The sequence below is a fragment of the Hypanus sabinus genome, chromosome 4 (assembly GCF_030144855.1).
Source record: "Hypanus sabinus isolate sHypSab1 chromosome 4, sHypSab1.hap1, whole genome shotgun sequence".
NCBI classification, from domain to species: Eukaryota; Metazoa; Chordata; class Chondrichthyes; order Myliobatiformes; family Dasyatidae; genus Hypanus; species Hypanus sabinus.
The window spans coordinates 170,001,404-170,018,474 of record NC_082709.1 but is presented as its reverse complement, the minus strand read 5'-3'; the positions used below and the strand labels follow the sequence as shown (position 1 = coordinate 170,018,474).

General features: G+C 53.1%; 1 protein-coding gene across 1 annotated transcript in view; it reads right to left on the bottom strand.

Annotated features, from left to right (window-relative positions):
- Positions 1-17,071, bottom strand: part of LOC132393479 (cell adhesion molecule DSCAM-like) — a 702,534-nt gene that overhangs the window by 128,327 nt on the left and 557,136 nt on the right. Inside the window, exons 18-19 of the mRNA XM_059968761.1 lie at positions 5,465-5,611; positions 2,375-2,530 (exon numbers count right to left, since the gene is read on the bottom strand). Of these exons, the coding sequence (XP_059824744.1) occupies positions 2,375-2,530; positions 5,465-5,611 (303 nt within the window). The remainder of the gene's footprint in view (positions 1-2,374; positions 2,531-5,464; positions 5,612-17,071) is intronic.

Genomic DNA, 17,071 nt, shown 5'->3' with positions numbered 1-17,071 from the left:
CTCAGTGGCTCTCCACATGGCTTTAGACCACCTAGACAACACAAGCGCCTATGTCAGGATGCTGTTCATCAACTATAGCTCAGCATTTAATACCATCAATCCCACAATCCTGACTGAGAAGTTGCAGAACCTGGGCCCCTGTATCTCCCCCTGCAATTCGATCCTCAACTTCCCAACCACTGATGATTAACACCGGTGCACCTCAGGGGTGTGTGCTTAGCCCACTGCTCTACTCTCTCTATACATATGACTGTGTGGTTAAGTATAGCTCAAATACCAAGAACTCACAGCCTCAGGATAGAGGGGCATCCATTTGAAAAACAGAGATGTCGAGAAATTTCTTTAGCCAGTGTGTGGCGAATCTATGGAATTAGTCATCTCCATCTTGGGTACTAGCCTCCGTAGGTCAAGGAGCTTCAAGTTCAAGGAGCTCGGTTGTTAAAGGAGTGATGCCTCAGAAAGGCAGTGTCCATTATTAAGGACCCCTATCACCCAGGACATGCCCTCTTTTCACTGTTATTCTGAGGAAGGAGGTATTGAAGCCTAAAGCTCAGTGATTCAGAAACAGCTTCTTCCCCTTTGCCATCTGATTCCTAAATGGACATTGAACACAACTTCACTTTTTATATAGAATTTGTGTGTTTGCACTACTTTTAATTTAACTATTTAATATACTATATATGTAGTTACTGTAATTGATTTACTTTAACAACATTTTTTCTGGGTTATCATTGTACCACTGCCGCTAGGTTAACAAACTTCACGACCTATACTGGTGATAATAAACCTGATTCAGATTTTGATTCTTCCTCCCATATTAACAAATATTTTTAACAGCACTTTTTTTTTTGCCCTGACTGAGCTGAGCGGACAGCACAGTCTGGGAAATGAACAACCACTCCTCATGAATCTGTACAGTACTTGCCCACTAATCACTGGAGAGCCTGAGGATTGTTTTGCACCTCAACATCTTGCTACGCTCCCTCACCGACCGGTAACATCCCAAAAGCATTTCTTATGGGCCTTCAAAAGACAGCTGAAGTCAAATGCAACTCAGCCAGAATTTGACAAATAATGTTATGAAAATTATTTATCTCAGCCCATCTAAACCTGGAGGAAGAAATTGATTAAACAATCTTACGAAGAAATACACTGGCGATCAATCCTGGCCTCATCTGCCACAGGGAGCATCCCAGGAGGTTTAAGGAGTCTGCATGCTGACTCAGACAGCAAAAGTCAGTCCCTCTCATTAATCTGCAATCGATCCCTAGCATAGCTTGATGGTGAAGCCTCGGCCTGTTATATAACTTATTTATCACCTTTGTTCTGAGTTTCAGCTGAGCTGGGTTTTCTTTTTAAAAGAAAACTTATTACTCTCTGCTCGGTCAGGTAGCACCTACGGAAAGGAGTAAACAGTTGACATTTCGGGCTTCAACGCTTTATCAGTATGAGACCATGAGGATTATCGGGATGGTGAGTCCTGACAATAAGACTCGGCCCACAACATCAACTATTTATGCCTTTCCATAGGTATTGCCTGCCCTGTGGAGTTCCTCCAGCATTTTGTATGATTTTCTCTGGATTTCCAGCATCTACAGAATTTTTTTGTGTTTACTCTCTGCTAAATGGAAATACAGCAGAGGGTTAAATGAAGACCCTCTCTTTAGACCTGTACCACATCAGCCATGTTAAAATTCAAAGCAGTCAAATTGCAGCATAAAGATATATATGCAGCGTAAAATCAAAGAGAAAGAAAGATTGATTTTTATAACTCTTAGAAGTGCATCAGCTCCCAGAAGAAGTGTCAGCAAGCTGACTTTTCCATGGTAATTTGAAATACATTACACTATCTAGGAAGATCGACTGTTTGATTGCCTGCTATGGCTGCTGTTCCTCATCCCGGCCAGGTGGAGGCACTGCAGCTAGGTGAAAAACCATTTGGAAAATAGGAAAAAAATTATCTCACCTTGACTGCTAAATTGTGAGCTCATCTTTCTAGAGTGAGCTTAACAATTGAGTTTCACATTTCCTTTTGTTAACCAGAACCCCTGCTACACCCTCAGCCCCCCCAGTGTGCCTACAAGTGGCAAAAATGAGAGACACAGGTTAATCAACAACAGTGCGGACTTGTTAAGAAAGGCTGTGTCTGCCTGACTTAATTTTTTGAGGCGATTATATGGAGGTACAACAAAGGTAGAGAATTTGACGTGACCTACATGGACTTTATAAGGTGTTTGACAAACGCCTCCATGGCAAATAGATGAGTAACAGTATAGCTTAGAGTACCGAAGGATGTGCTCAAGCTGGATAAGATGTTAGCTGAGTGAGAGAAGGCAGTAAGTCAAGGACAATGGGGACGTTCGTATCAACCTACCATCTTCCTTGGTACGTGTAAAGATCTGCTCACTCCTTGCTCCATCGCCTGCTCGGGTGAATGCCAGCACTTGTATACTGTAGTTGGTGTATTTCTCAAGTCCGTCCAGTTCCAGAGTAACCTGGGTGGTTGTGACGTTTCTTATCTCTCCAAGCTCTGAAGAGAAACAAAGGATGGGTAAAAGTACTGAAGATGATAATGGAGTGTGTAATTACCAGTGAAAGACGGAACTGCACCCCTGGCTCTCAGTCTCAGACAAATCAGTGAGAGGTCTCCAACTGGTCCTCATTAACAGGCAAGTCGGAGATGGCTATCGCCAAACTTTTTGTGACAGGAGTGTTACTGGGCTCCTTCATTTACTGAGGACTTGTGGATGGAACTGAACGGTAAGCAAACATCAGTGATCACCTGATCTGAGGATGGAAGGAAGGTTATTGGTGGAGGAGCTGAAACTGTTTGGGTTGAGGACACTGATCTGAGGAACTTCTGGAATGAAGAACTTCTGGAACTTCTGGAATAGTCCTTGGACTAGAATGATTCACCCACACTAACTACAACCACCTTTCTTTGAGAGGATTATGAGCCAATTATTGCAATGTATTTCCTTTGATTGCCAGTGATGTCATTTTTACCAGGTAGCTTGACATCACTCACTAAAGTGTTGCCTGGATGTTAATTTTCATCTTACTCTGAGTGCTCAGTTCACTCATCCATGTTAACATCAACGTTGTGGTGCTGTGGGGAGTGGTGAGGTCTGGTCAAACAATATCGATCGACTTTTATTCACCATAATTGTAATTTGCTGATGTGTGTTGGCGTGGCATGCAACTAAAACCAACAACATTCAACAGTTATAAAGAATAAGGAATTATATAAAGGATAAGCTTAGAAGTTGAATATGGATATGGAATAAAATGTGCATAAATGCATATATACCAGTCTGTATTTACAATGTGAACAGCATTATAAAAAGCAGTTTAAAGCCTATATTGTGCAGATAATAGATAAAGACTGTGGGGGGGGGGGGAGGTAAATAGAATGGTTAATCAGATGAACCGATGGGGGGAAGAAACTTATAAGATGGTGTTAACATTTTGTTTTAATAGCCATTCAGTGCTTTCCTGAAGGGAGCTTTTGGAAAAGGCAGTTTGCAAGGTAGGTAGTGTCTGCAGATATTTTTCTCATCTTCTTTGTCCTGGACATACACAAGTGCTGCAGTAATGGTTGACTGCAGCCAATGACCCCACTTGCTGAGATGACAGTTTGGTATAGTTTTCGTACATTGTGAGAGGATGCTGCACCCAACCAGACAGTGATGGCTGATTGGAAAACGCTCTCCACGACAGCCATAATTCTCCAGAATTGCACCAGTGCATTCTGGGAAGATGGAACTTTATTAACTGCTACAAGAAGTTGCCGTGCCTTTTTGGTTAATGAAGGAGAGATGGCTCTCCCACAGGAGTTTCTGTCAAGTAGAGATGTCCAGGAACCTGTATGTCGAAACGTGGCGACTGTAGAGTTGTTGATAGTGAGTGATGGAGATGAGACACATTTCCCTTGAAGTCAATGTGCATCTCCATGGTTTTGAAGGCATTTTCAAAACCAAAGAGGTGATTGTGGACTTTCAGAAGTGTTGGATGACTACTCCTCACTATATATACACAATGCATCCATGGAGAGAGTTAGAAACACCAATTTTCTGGAAATGCATGTAACGGATGAACATACCTGATCCCTCAACAGCACAGCAGCATCTCAACTTCTGGAGGAGATTGAGCTGTGAGGCTGCACAACCCCCATTCTAACCAATTTTTCCAGAAGCACCATTGAGAGGGTCTTCACCGGCTCCATCACCATCTGGTTTCAGGAATTAGAAGGCAACTGACTGCAAGTCCCCACAAAGGATTGCAAGGAATGCTGAGTGGATCATTAGGGCTCTCTCTACCATCTCTCAGGGATATTTATCAGGAACGCAGTGTATGCAGGGGCCTTAGCATTGTCAATGATCCATCCCCTCCATCCAGCAATCTCTTTGACTTAACACCAGGCAGGAGGTACTGTAGCATTAAGAACTGTTAGGATATGAAAAAGCTTCTGCCCTCAAGCCATAAGACAACTGAACTCCCTGCCACCACCCAGGTCTGATCATTCATGAAGCACCAATAGCGTCATACTTTCTACTTTTTAACTTGTGTCAAAAAATGCATCTCATTATTTCTTAATTTATTCCTGGAAATATTGCTTTATGTTTTACGTGTGTGAGTCAAATGAACTCTGTTGTGCACCTTGTTCAGGAGGAACATTGTCTCCTTTGACAGTATACATGTGTACGGTTGAATGACAATAATCCTGAACTTGAAATTGATTTTGAAGGCGCAGTTAAGAGGGCCATAATGTATTGGGAGAGAGAGGCAAAGTGGTGAGGCTAAAAGTGTAACAAAAATGATAATATTGAACGGTGTGTGATTTTCTCACATTCCATCTTGGGTTTGCCTTCTTGCTCATTTTTCCATTGGTTGCTCTGGAATGGCATGTTGCCTCCCAGGTGCTGATGTATCTCTGCCAACGTAAAACATTCTCAAAGGGAAGGGTGACCAGCCGCAGACTGTTGTGCACATTGGTACCAATGATATACAGTAAGTAGAAATACGGATGAGGCACTGTTGAATGAATACAAGGAGATAGGAAGAAGGTTAAAAATCAGGACCTCGCGGGTTGGAGCCACATGCCAGTGAGGGGAAATAGGAAGATAGGGGATCAGAGGACAACGTATGAGGGAATGGAGCAGGAAGGAGGAATTCAGGTTCTTGGGACAGTGTGAACTTTTCTACAGCAGAGGTGACCTGTACAAGAGGAAAATTCTGTGTCTGAACTGTAGGAGGATTAATATCTATGCCTGCTTCCATGCTGTATAACTCAGTGCCTCTACACCAGGGGTTTCCAACCTGCGGTCCATGGACCTCTTGGTTAATAGTATTGGTCTATGGCATAAAACATTTTGGAAACCCTTGCTTTATGAGAAGAGCCAAGTTCTGTTTGTATCTTTTCTTCGGAGAGGCTAACACGAACCACAACCTTTGACATACTTACCCCCATCTGGCAGATTTGCCCAGTAAATAACCCGGTATCCTTGTAGAATCCCATTCAGTGCCTCCTTTGGTGGCATTGACCAGGAGAGTGAGATGACCTCAGGAGAGATGGCAGTGGCTTGGACATTGTCAGGTGGTCGGCTGGGAACTGACATGAAGAAGAAAACAAGTGAGAGACTCTATAAAAATGTCATTCAAATATCGTGAAAACCAGAAGCCCATTAACACTCATGAATGTGTAGAACTACACAAATATGCCACTGAAAAACAAGTTGGTTCAAACCATAGAGACCAAAAAAATGCATTAATGCCCCAGGAAAAGGTATCTTGCTGCCCTCACTCAGACTGGCCTCAATGTGACTCTAGTCCTATTTCACTACGACTGGCAAACCACATGGCTTTATTAATCCTCTGCCATAGTTGACATCCTGATGGCGAGCAGTAGCGGTTCAAGGCAGTGGTATGCCACTATCTTCTCAAGGTAAGCAATCAATGCCAGTTCTGATGACCATTGAAGTTACATTGAACATGGAACACAGAAGAGTACAGACCCTTCGGCCCGCTGACCTTTTAAACTACTCTAAGATTAATCTAACCCTTTCCTCCTACAGAGCCCTCCAGTTGTCTATCATCCATGTGCCTATCTAAGGGTTTCTTAAATGGCCCTAATGTATCTGCCTCTACCGTCACCTTTGGCAGGGTAATTCACACACACACACAACTCTTTCTGTAAAAAAAACCATCTCTAATATCACCCCCTATACTTTCCTCCAGTCATCTTAAAATTAAATCACAATTATATTAGTTTGGAAAACTAATTAAGGGGCCTGGGGTTAGAAATTCATCCTTACCTAGGTGAGGATATTGGGGGATGAACGGTGACTCCATTTATGTAATCTGATTCTACCAAAGTCAATCTCCGGAGTATGACGTAAGCATTTACCAAGAAAAATTTTCTACTTTCCTGTGCTGAGGACGTTATTTGCTTTGAAATTATGCCATTGGATTATTTATTTATTAATATAGGGTGCAGGGTAGACCCTTTAGATCCTTTGAGGCAGACTGCCCAACAAGCCCTGATTTAACCCTAGACTACTCACAGGACAATTTACAACAACCAACTAACCGCCTAACCTGTACGTCTTTAGACTGTGGGAGGAAACCAGAACACTCGGAGGAAACTCACACGGTCAAGCTTACAAACTCCTTACAGGCCATTGCTGTTGCACACCCTGCACTTGGAAATTTCCAGAACAGAGCTCGAATTTCATTCTTTCTTTCTGGTGGGTTCCTGCGTCGAAGGTTGGTTAGCCTGCTCACTTGGTGAGAGGTGCATGACAGGGAGAGTGCCACACCGGCACAGGGAGAGTGTCACACCAGTACAGGGGGAGTGTCACACCGGTACAGGGAGAATGTCACACCGGTACAGGGGGAGTGTCACACCGGTACAGGGGGAGTGTCACACCGGTACAGGGAGAGTGTCACACCGGCACAGGGAGAGTGTCACACCAGTACAGGGGGAGTGTCACACCGGTACAGGGGGAGTGTCACACCGGTACAGGGAGAGTGTCACACCAGTACAGGGGGAGTGTCACACCGGTACAGGGAGAGTGTCACACCGGCACAGGGAGAGTGTCACACCAGTACAGGGGGAGTGTCACACCGGTACAGGGGGAGTGTCACACCGGTACAGGGAGAGTGCCACACCGGTACAGGGAGAGTGTCACACCGGTACAGGGGGAGTGTCACACCGGCACAGGGAGAGTGTCACACCGGCACAGGGAGAGTGTCACACCAGTACAGGGGGAGTGTCACACCGGTACAGGGAGAGTGTCACACCGGCACAGGGGGAGTGTCACACCGGTACAGGGGGAGTGTCACACCGGTACAGGGAGAGTGTCACACCGGTACAGGGGGAGTGTCACACCGGTACAGGGGGAGTGTCACACCGGTACAGGGAGAGTGTCACACCGGTACAGAGGGAGTGTCACACCGGTACAGGGGGAGTGTCACACCGGTACAGGGGGAGTGTCACACCGGTACAGAGGGAGTGTCACACCGGTACAGGGGGAGTGTCACACCGGTACAGGGAGAGTGTCACACCGGTACAGGGGGAGTGTCACACCGGCACAGGGAGAGTGTCACACCGGTACAAGGAGAGTGTCACACCGGTACAAGGAGAGTGTCACACCGGTACAGGGGGATTGTCACACCGGCACAGGGAGAGTGTCACACCAGCACAGGTACAGGGAGAGTGTCACACAGGTACAGGGAGAGTGTCACACCGGCACAGGGAGAGTGTCACAACGGAACAGGGAGAGTGTCACACCGGTACAGGGTGAGTGTCACACCGGGACAGGGAGAGTGTCACACCGGTACAGGGGGAGTGTCACACCGGCACAGGTACAGGGAGAGTGTCACACAGGTACAGGGAGAGTGTCACACCGGCACAGGGAGAGTGTCACACCGGTACAGGGAGAGTGTCACACCGGTACAGGGAGAGTGTCACACCGGCACAGGGGGAGTGTCACACTGGTACAGGGAGAGTGTCACACCGGTACAGGGAGAGTGTCACACCGGTACAGGGGGAGTGTCACACCGGCACAGGGAGAGTGTCACACCAGCACAGGGGGAGTGTCACACCGGTACAGGGGGAGTGTCACACCGGTACAGGGAGAGTGTCACACCGGTACAGGGGGAGTGACAGACCGGTACAGGGGGAGTGTCACACCGGCACAGGGGGAGTGTCACACTGGTACAGGGAGAGTGTCACACCGGTACAGGGGGAGTGTCACACCGGTACAGAGGGAGTGTCACACCGGTACAGGGGGAGTGTCACACCGGTACAGGGAGAGTGTCACACCGGTACAGGGGGAGTGTCACACCGGCACAGGGGAGAGTGTCACACCGGTACAGGGAGAGTGTCACACCGGTACAGGGGGAGTGTCACACCGGTACAGGGGGAGTGACACACCGGTACAGGGGGAGTGTCACACCGGCACAGGGGGAGTGTCACACCGGTACAGGGAGAGTGTCACACCGGTACAGGGGGAGTGTCACACCGGCACAGGGAGAGTGTCACACCGGCACAGGGGGAGTGTCACACCGGTACAGGGAGAGTGTCACACCGGTACAGGGAGAGTGTCACACCGGCACAGGGGGAGTGTCACACCGGTACAGGGGGAGTGTCACACCGGTACAGGGGGAGTGACACACCGGTACAGGGGGAGTGACACACCGGTACAGGGGGAGTGTCACACCGGTACAGGGGGAGTGTCACACCGGTACAGGGGGAGTGTCACACCGGTACAGAGGGAGTGTCACACCGGTACAGGGGGAGTGTCACACCGGTACAGGGAGAGTGTCACACCGGTACAGGGGGAGTGTCACACCGGCACAGGGAGAGTGTCACACCGGTACAAGGAGAGTGTCACACCGGTACAAGGAGAGTGTCACACCGGTACAGGGGGATTGTCACACCGGCACAGGGAGAGTGTCACACCGGCACAGGTACAGGGAGAATGTCACACCGGTACAGGGAGAGTGTCACACCGGCACAGGTACAGGGAGAATGTCACACCGGTACAGGGAGAGTGTCACACCGGCACAGGGAGAGTGTCACACCGGTACAGGGAGAGTGTCACACCGGTACAGGGGGAGTGTCACACCGGTACAGGGGGAGTGTCACACCGGTACAGGGAGAGTGTCACACCGGTACAGAGGGAGTGTCACACCGGTACAGGGAGAGTGTCACACCGGTACAAGGAGAGTGTCACACCGGTACAGGGAGAGTGTCACACCGGTACAGGGGGAGTGTCACACCGGTACAGGGGGAGTGTCACACCGGTACAGGGGGAGTGTCATACCGGTACAGGGAGAGTGTCACACAGGTACAGGGGGAGTGTCACACAGGTACAGGGAGAGTGTCACACCGGTACAGGGGGAGTGTCAGACCGGTACAGAGGGAGTGTCACACCGGTACAGGGGGAGTGTCACACCGGCACAGGGAGAGTGTCACACCGGTACAGGGAGAGTGTCACACCGGTACAGAGAGAGTGTCACACCGGTACAGGGGGAGTGTCACAACGGTACAGGGGGAGTGTCATACCGGTACAGGGAGAGTGTCACACCGGTACAGGGGGAGTGTCACACCGGTACAGGGGGAGTGTCACACCGGTACAGGGGGAGTGTCACACTGGTACAGGGGGAGTGTCACACCGGCACAGGGAGAGTGTCACACCGGCACAGGTACAGGGGGAGTGTCACACCGGCACAGGTACAGGGGGAGTGTCACACCGGTACAGGGAGAGTGTCATACAGGTACAGGGGGAGTGTCACACCGGTACAGGGGGAGTGTCACAACGGCACAGGGAGAGTGTCACACCGGTACAAGGGGAGTGTCACACCGGTACAGGGAGAGTGTCACACCGGCACAGGGAGAGTGACACACCGGTACAGGGAGAGTGTCACACCGGCACAGGGAGAGTGTCACACCGGCACAGGGAGAGTGTCACACCGGTACAGGGGGAGTGTCACACCGGCACAGGTACAGGGGGAGTGTCACACCGGTACAGGGAGAGTGTCACACAGGTACAGGGAGAGTGTCACACAGGTACAGGGAAAGTGTCATACAGGTACAGGCAGAGTGTCACACCGGTACAGGGGGAGTGTCACACCGGTACAGAGGGAGTGTCACACCGGTACAGGGAGAGTGTCACACCGGTACAGGGAGAGTGTCATACAGGTATAGGGGGAGTGTCACACCGGTACAGGGGGATTGTCACACCGGTACAGGGGGAGTGTCACACCGGCACAGGGAGAGTGTCACACCGGTACAGGGGGAGTGTCACACTGGTACAGGGGGAGTGTCACACCGGTACAGAGGGAGTGTCACACCGGCACAGGGAGAGTATCATACCGGTACAGGGGGAGTGTCATACCGGCACAGGGAGAGTGTCACACAAGCACAGGTACAGGGGGAGTGTCATACAGGTACTGGGGGAGTGTCACACCGGTACAGGGAGAGTGTCACACCGGTACAGGGGGAGTGTCACACCGGTACAGGGAGAGTGTCACACTGGCACAGGGGGAGTGTCACACCGGTACAGGGGGAGTGTCACGCCCGTACAGGGGGAGTGTCACACCGGTACAGGTACAGGGAGAGTGTCACACCGGTACAGGGAGAGTGTCACACCGGTACAGGGGGAGTGTCACACCGGTACAGGGGGAGTGTCACACCGGTACAGGTACAGGGAGAGTGTCACACCGGTACAGGGAGAGTGTCACACCGGTACAGGTGGAGTGTCACACTGGCACAGGGGGAGTGTCACACCGGTACAGGGGGAGTGTCACACCGGTACAGGTGCAGGGAGAGTGTCACACCGGTACAGGTGGAGTGTCACACTGGCACAGGGGGAGTGTCACACCGGTACAGGGGGAGTGTCACACCGGTACAGGTACAGGGAGAGTGTCACACCGGTACAGGGGGAGTGTCACACCGGTACAGGGGGAGTGTCACACTGACACAGGGAGAGTGTCACACCGGTACAGGGAGAGTGTCACACCGGTACAGGGGGATTGTCACACCGGCACAGGTACAGGGAGAGTGTCACACCGGTACAGGGAGAGTGTCACACCGGTACAGGGGGAGTGTCATACAGGTACAGGGAGAGTGTCACACCGGTACAGGGAGAGTGTCACACCGGTACAGGGGGAGTGTCACACCGGTACAGAGGGTGTGTCACACCGGTACAGCGGGAGTGTCACAGCGGTACAGAGGGAGTGTCACACCGGCACAGGGAGAGTGTCACACCGGTACAGGGGGAGTGTCACACTGGCACAGGTACAGGGGGAGTGTCATACAGGTACAGGGGGAGTGTCATACAGGTACAGGGGGAGTGTCATACAGGTACAGGGAGAGTGTCATACAGGTACAGGAGGAGTGTCACACCGGTACAGGGAGAGTGTCATACAGGTACAGGGGGAGTGTCACACCGGCACAGGTACAGGGGGAGTGTCATACAGGTACAGGGGGAGTGTCATACAGTTACAGGGAGAGTGTCATACAGGTACAGGGGGAGTGTCACACCGGTACAGGGAGAGTGTCATACAGGTACAGGGGGAGTGTCACACCGGCACAGGGAGAGTGTCACACCGGTACAGGTACAGGGGGAGTGTCACACAGGCACAGGGAGAGTGTCACACCGGCACAGGTACAGGGAGAGTGTCACACCGGCACAGGTACAGGGGGAGTGTCACACCGGCACAGGTACAGGGAGTGTGTCACACAGGTACAGGGAAAGTGTCATACTGGTACAGGGAAAGTGTCATACAGGTACAGGCGGAGTGTCACACCGGTACAGGGGGAGTGTCACACCGGCACAGGGAGAGTGTCACACCGGTACAAGGGGAGTGTCACACCGGTATAGGGGGAGTTTCACACCGGTACAGGGAGAGTGTCACACCGGCACAGGGAGAGTGTCACACCGGTACAGAGGGAGTGTCACACCGGTACAGGGAGAGTGTCACACCGGTACAGGGAGAGTGTCATACAGGTACAGGGGGAGTGTCACACCGGTACAGGGGGATTGTCACACCGGTACAGGGGGAGTGTCACACCGGCACAGGGAGAGTGTCACACCGGTACAGGGGGAGTGTCACACCGGTACAGGGGGAGTGTCACACCGGCACAGGGAGAGTATCACACCGGCACAGGTACAGGGGGAGTGTCATACAGGTACAGGGAGAGTGTCACACCGGCACAGGTACAGGGGGAGTGTCACACCGGTACAGGGAGAGTGTCACACCGGCACAGGTACAGGGGGAGTGTCATACAGGTACAGGGGGAGTGTCACACCGGTACAGGGAGAGTGTCACACCGGCACAGGGGGAGTGTCACACCGGTACAGGGGGAGTGTCACACCGGTACAGGGAGAGTGTCACACCGGTACAGGGAGAGTGTCACACCGGCACAGGGGGAGTGTCACACCGGTACAGGGGGAGTGTCATACCGGCACAGGGAGAGTGTCACACCGGCACAGGTACAGGGGGAGTGTCACACCGGTACAGGGGGAGTGTCACACCGGTACAGGGAGAGTGTCACACCAGTACAGGGGGAGTGTCACACCGGTACAGGGAGAGTGTCACACCGGCACAGGTACAGGGGGAGTGTCACACCGCCACAGGTATAGGGAGAGTGTCACACAGGTACAGGGAAAGTGTCATACAGGTACAGGCGGAGTGTCACACCGGTACAGGGGGAGTGTCACACCGGTACAGAGGGAGTGTCACACCGGTACAGGGAGAGTGTCACACCGGTACAGGGAGAGTGTCATACAGGTACAGGGGGAGTGTCACACCGGTACAGGGGGATTGTCACACCGGTACAGGGGGAGTGTCACACCGGCACAGGGATAGTGTCACACCGGTACAGGGGGAGTGTCACACCGGCACAGGTAGAGTATCATACCGGTACAGGGGGAGTGTCATACCGGCACAGGGAGAGTGTCACACCGGCACAGGTACAGGGGGAGTGTCATACAGGTACTGGGGGAGTGTCACACTGGTACAGGGAGAGTGTCACACCGGTACAGGGAGAGTGTCGTACAGGTACAGGGGGGTGTCACACCGGTACAGGGGGAGTTTCACACCGGTACAGGGGGAGTGTCACACTGGTACAGGGGGAGTGTCACACTGGCACAGGGAGAGTGTCACACCGGTACAGGGGGAGTGTCACACCGGTACAGCGGGAGTGTCACAGCGGTACAGAGGGAGTGTCACACCGGCACAGGGAGAGTGTCACACCGGTACAGGGGGAGTGTCACACTGGCACAGGTACAGGGGGAGTGTCATACAGGTACAGGGGGAGTGTCATACAGGTACAGGGGGAGTGTCATACAGGTACAGGGAGAGTGTCATACAGGTACAGGAGGAGTGTCACACCGGTACAGGGAGAGTGTCATACAGGTACAGGGGGAGTGTCATACAGGTACAGGGGGAGTGTCATACAGTTACAGGGAGAGTGTCATACAGGTACAGGGGGAGTGTCACACCGGTACAGGGAGAGTGTCATACAGGTACAGGGGGAGTGTCACACCGGCACAGGGAGAGTGTCACACCGGTACAGGTACAAGGGGAGTGTCACACAGGCACAGGGAGAGTGTCACACCGGCACAGGTACAGGGAGAGTGTCACACCGGCACAGGTACAGGGAGTGTGTCACACAGGTACAGGGAAAGTGTCATACAGGTACAGGGAAAGTGTCATACAGGTACAGGCGGAGTGTCACACCGGTACAGGGCGAGTGTCACACCGGCACAGGGAGAGTGTCACACCGGTACAAGGGGAGTGTCACACCGGTATAGGGGGAGTTTCACACCGGTACAGGGAGAGTGTCACACCGGCACAGGGAGAGTGTCACACCGGTACAGAGGGAGTGTCACACCGGTACAGGGAGAGTGTCACACCGGTACAGGGAGAGTGTCATACAGGTACAGGGGGAGTGTCACACCGGTACAGGGGGAGTGTCACACCGGCACAGGGAGAGTGTCACACCGGTACAGGGAGAGTGTCACACCGGTACAGGGGGAGTGTCACACCGGTACAGGGAGAGTGTCACACCGGTACAGGGGGAGTGTCACATCGGCACAGGGAGAGTATCACACCGGCACAGGTACAGGGGGAGTGTCATACAGGTACAGGGAGAGTGTCACACCGGCACAGGTACAGGGGGAGTGTCACACCGGTACAGGGAGAGTGTCACACCGGCACAGGTACAGGGGGAGTGTCATACAGGTACAGGGGGAGTGTCACACCGGTACAGGGAGAGTGTCACACCGGCACAGGGGGAGTGTCACACCGGTACAGGGGGAGTGTCACACCGGTACAGGGAGAGTGTCACACCGGTACAGGGAGAGTGTCACACCGGCACAGGGGGAGTGTCACACCGGTACAGGGGGAGTGTCATACCGGCACAGGGAGAGTGTCACACCGGCACAGGTACAGGGGGAGTGTCACACCGGTACAGGGGGAGTGTCACACCGGTACAGGGAGAGTGTCACACCGGCACAGGGGGAGTGTCACACCGGTACAGGGGGAGTGTCATACCGGCACAGGGAGAGTGTCACACCGGCACAGGTACAGGGGGAGTGTCATACAGGTACAGGGGGAGTGTCACACCGGTACAGGGAGAGTGTCACACCGGCACAGGGGGAGTGTCACACCGGTACAGGGGGAGTGTCACACCGGTACAGGGAGAGTGTCACACCAGCACAGGGGGAGTGTCACACCGGTACAGGGAGAGTGTCATACAGGTACAGGAGGAGTGTCACACCGGTACAGGGAGAGTGTCATACAGGTACAGGGAGAGTGTCACACCGGCACAGGGAGAGTGTCATACAGGTACAGGGGGAGTGTCACACAGGCACAGGTACAGGGGGAGTGTCATACAGGTACAGGGGGAGTGTCATACAGGTACAGGGAGAGTGTCATACAGGTACAGTGGGAGTGTCACACCGGTACAGGGAGAGTGTCATACAGGTACAAGGGGAGTGTCACACCGGCAGAGGGAGAGTGTCACACCGGTACAGGTACAGGGGGAGTGTCACACAGGCACAGGGAGAGTGTCACACCGGTACAGGTACAGGGGGAGTGTCACACCGGCACAGGTACAGGGAGAGTGTCACACCGGCACAGGTACAGGGGGAGTGTCACACCGGTACAGGGAAAGTGTCATACAGGTACAGGCGGAGTGTCACACCGGTACAGGGGGAGTGTCACACCGGCACAGGGAGAGTGTCACACCGGTACAAGGGGAGTGTCACACCGGTATAGGGGGAGTTTCACACCGGCACAGGGAGAGTGTCACACCGGTACAGAGGGAGTGTCACACCGGTACAGGGAGAGTGTCACACCGGTACAGGGAGAGTGTCACACCGGTACAGGGGGATTGTCACACCGGTACAGGGAGCATGTCACACCGGTACAGGGGGAGTGTCACACCGGTACAGGGAGAGTGTCACACCGGTATAGGGGGAGTGTCACACCAGTACAGGGGGAGTGTCACACCGGCACAGGGAGAGTATCACACCGGTACAGGGGGAGTGTCATACCGGCACAGGGAGAGTGTCACAGCGGCACAGGTACAGGGGGAGTGTCATACAGGTACAGGGGGAGTGTCACACCGGTACAGGGAGAGTGTCACACCGGCACAGGGGGAGTGTCACACCGGTACAGGGGGAGTGTCACAGCGGTACAGAGGGAGTGTCACACCGGCACAGGGAGAGTGTCACACCGGTACAGGGGGAGTGTCACACTGGCACAGGTACAGGGGGAGTGTCATACAGGTACAGGGGGAGTGTCATACAGGTACAGGGGGAGTGTCATACAGGTACAGGGAGAGTGTCATACAGGTACAGGAGGAGTGTCACACCAGTACAGGGAGAGTGTCATACAGGTACAGGGGGAGTGTCACACCGGCACAGGTACAGGGGGAGTGTCATACAGGTACAGGGGGAGTGTCATACAGTTACAGGGAGAGTGTCATACAGGTACAGGGGGAGTGTCACACCGGTACAGGGAGAGTGTCATACAGGTACAGGGGGAGTGTCACACCGGCACAGGGAGAGTGTCACACCGGTACAGGTACAGGGGGAGTGTCACACAGGCACAGGGAGAGTGTCACACCGGCACAGGTACAGGGAGAGTGTCACACCGGCACAGGTACAGGGGGAGTGTCACACCGGCACAGGTACAGGGAGTGTGTCACACAGGTACAGGGAAAGTGTCATACAGGTACAGGGAAAGTGTCATACAGGTACAGGCGGAGTGTCACACCGGTACAGGGGGAGTGTCACACCGGCACAGGGAGAGTGTCACACCGGTACAAGGGGAGTGTCACACCGGTATAGGGGGAGTTTCACACCGGTACAGGGAGAGTGTCACACCGGCACAGGGAGAGTGTCACACCGGTACAGAGGGAGTGTCACACCGGTACAGGGAGAGTGTCATACAGGTACAGGGGGAGTGTCACACCGGTACAGGGGGATTGTCACACCGGTACAGGGGGAGTGTCACACCGGCACAGGGAGAGTGTCACACCGGTACAGGGGGAGTGTCAGATCGGCACAGGGAGAGTATCACACCGGCACAGGTACAGGGGGAGTGTCATACAGGTACAGGGAGAGTGTCACACCGGCACAGGTACAGGGGGAGTGTCACACCGGTACAGGGAGAGTGTCACACCGGCACAGGTACAGGGGGAGTGTCATACAGGTACAGGGGGAGTGTCACACCGGTACAGGGAGAGTGTCACACCGGCACAGGGGGAGTGTCACACCGGTACAGGGGGAGTGTCACACCGGTACAGGGAGAGTGTCACACCGGTACAGGGAGAGTGTCACACCGGCACAGGGGGAGTGTCACACCGGTACAGGGGGAGTGTCATACCGGCACAGGGAGAGTGTCACACCGGCACAGGTACAGGGGGAGTGTCACACCGGTACAGGGGGAGTGTCACACCGGTACAGGGAGAGTGTCACACCGGCACAGGGGGAGTGTCACACCGGTACAGGGGGAGTGTCATACCGGCACAGGGAGAGTGTCACACCGG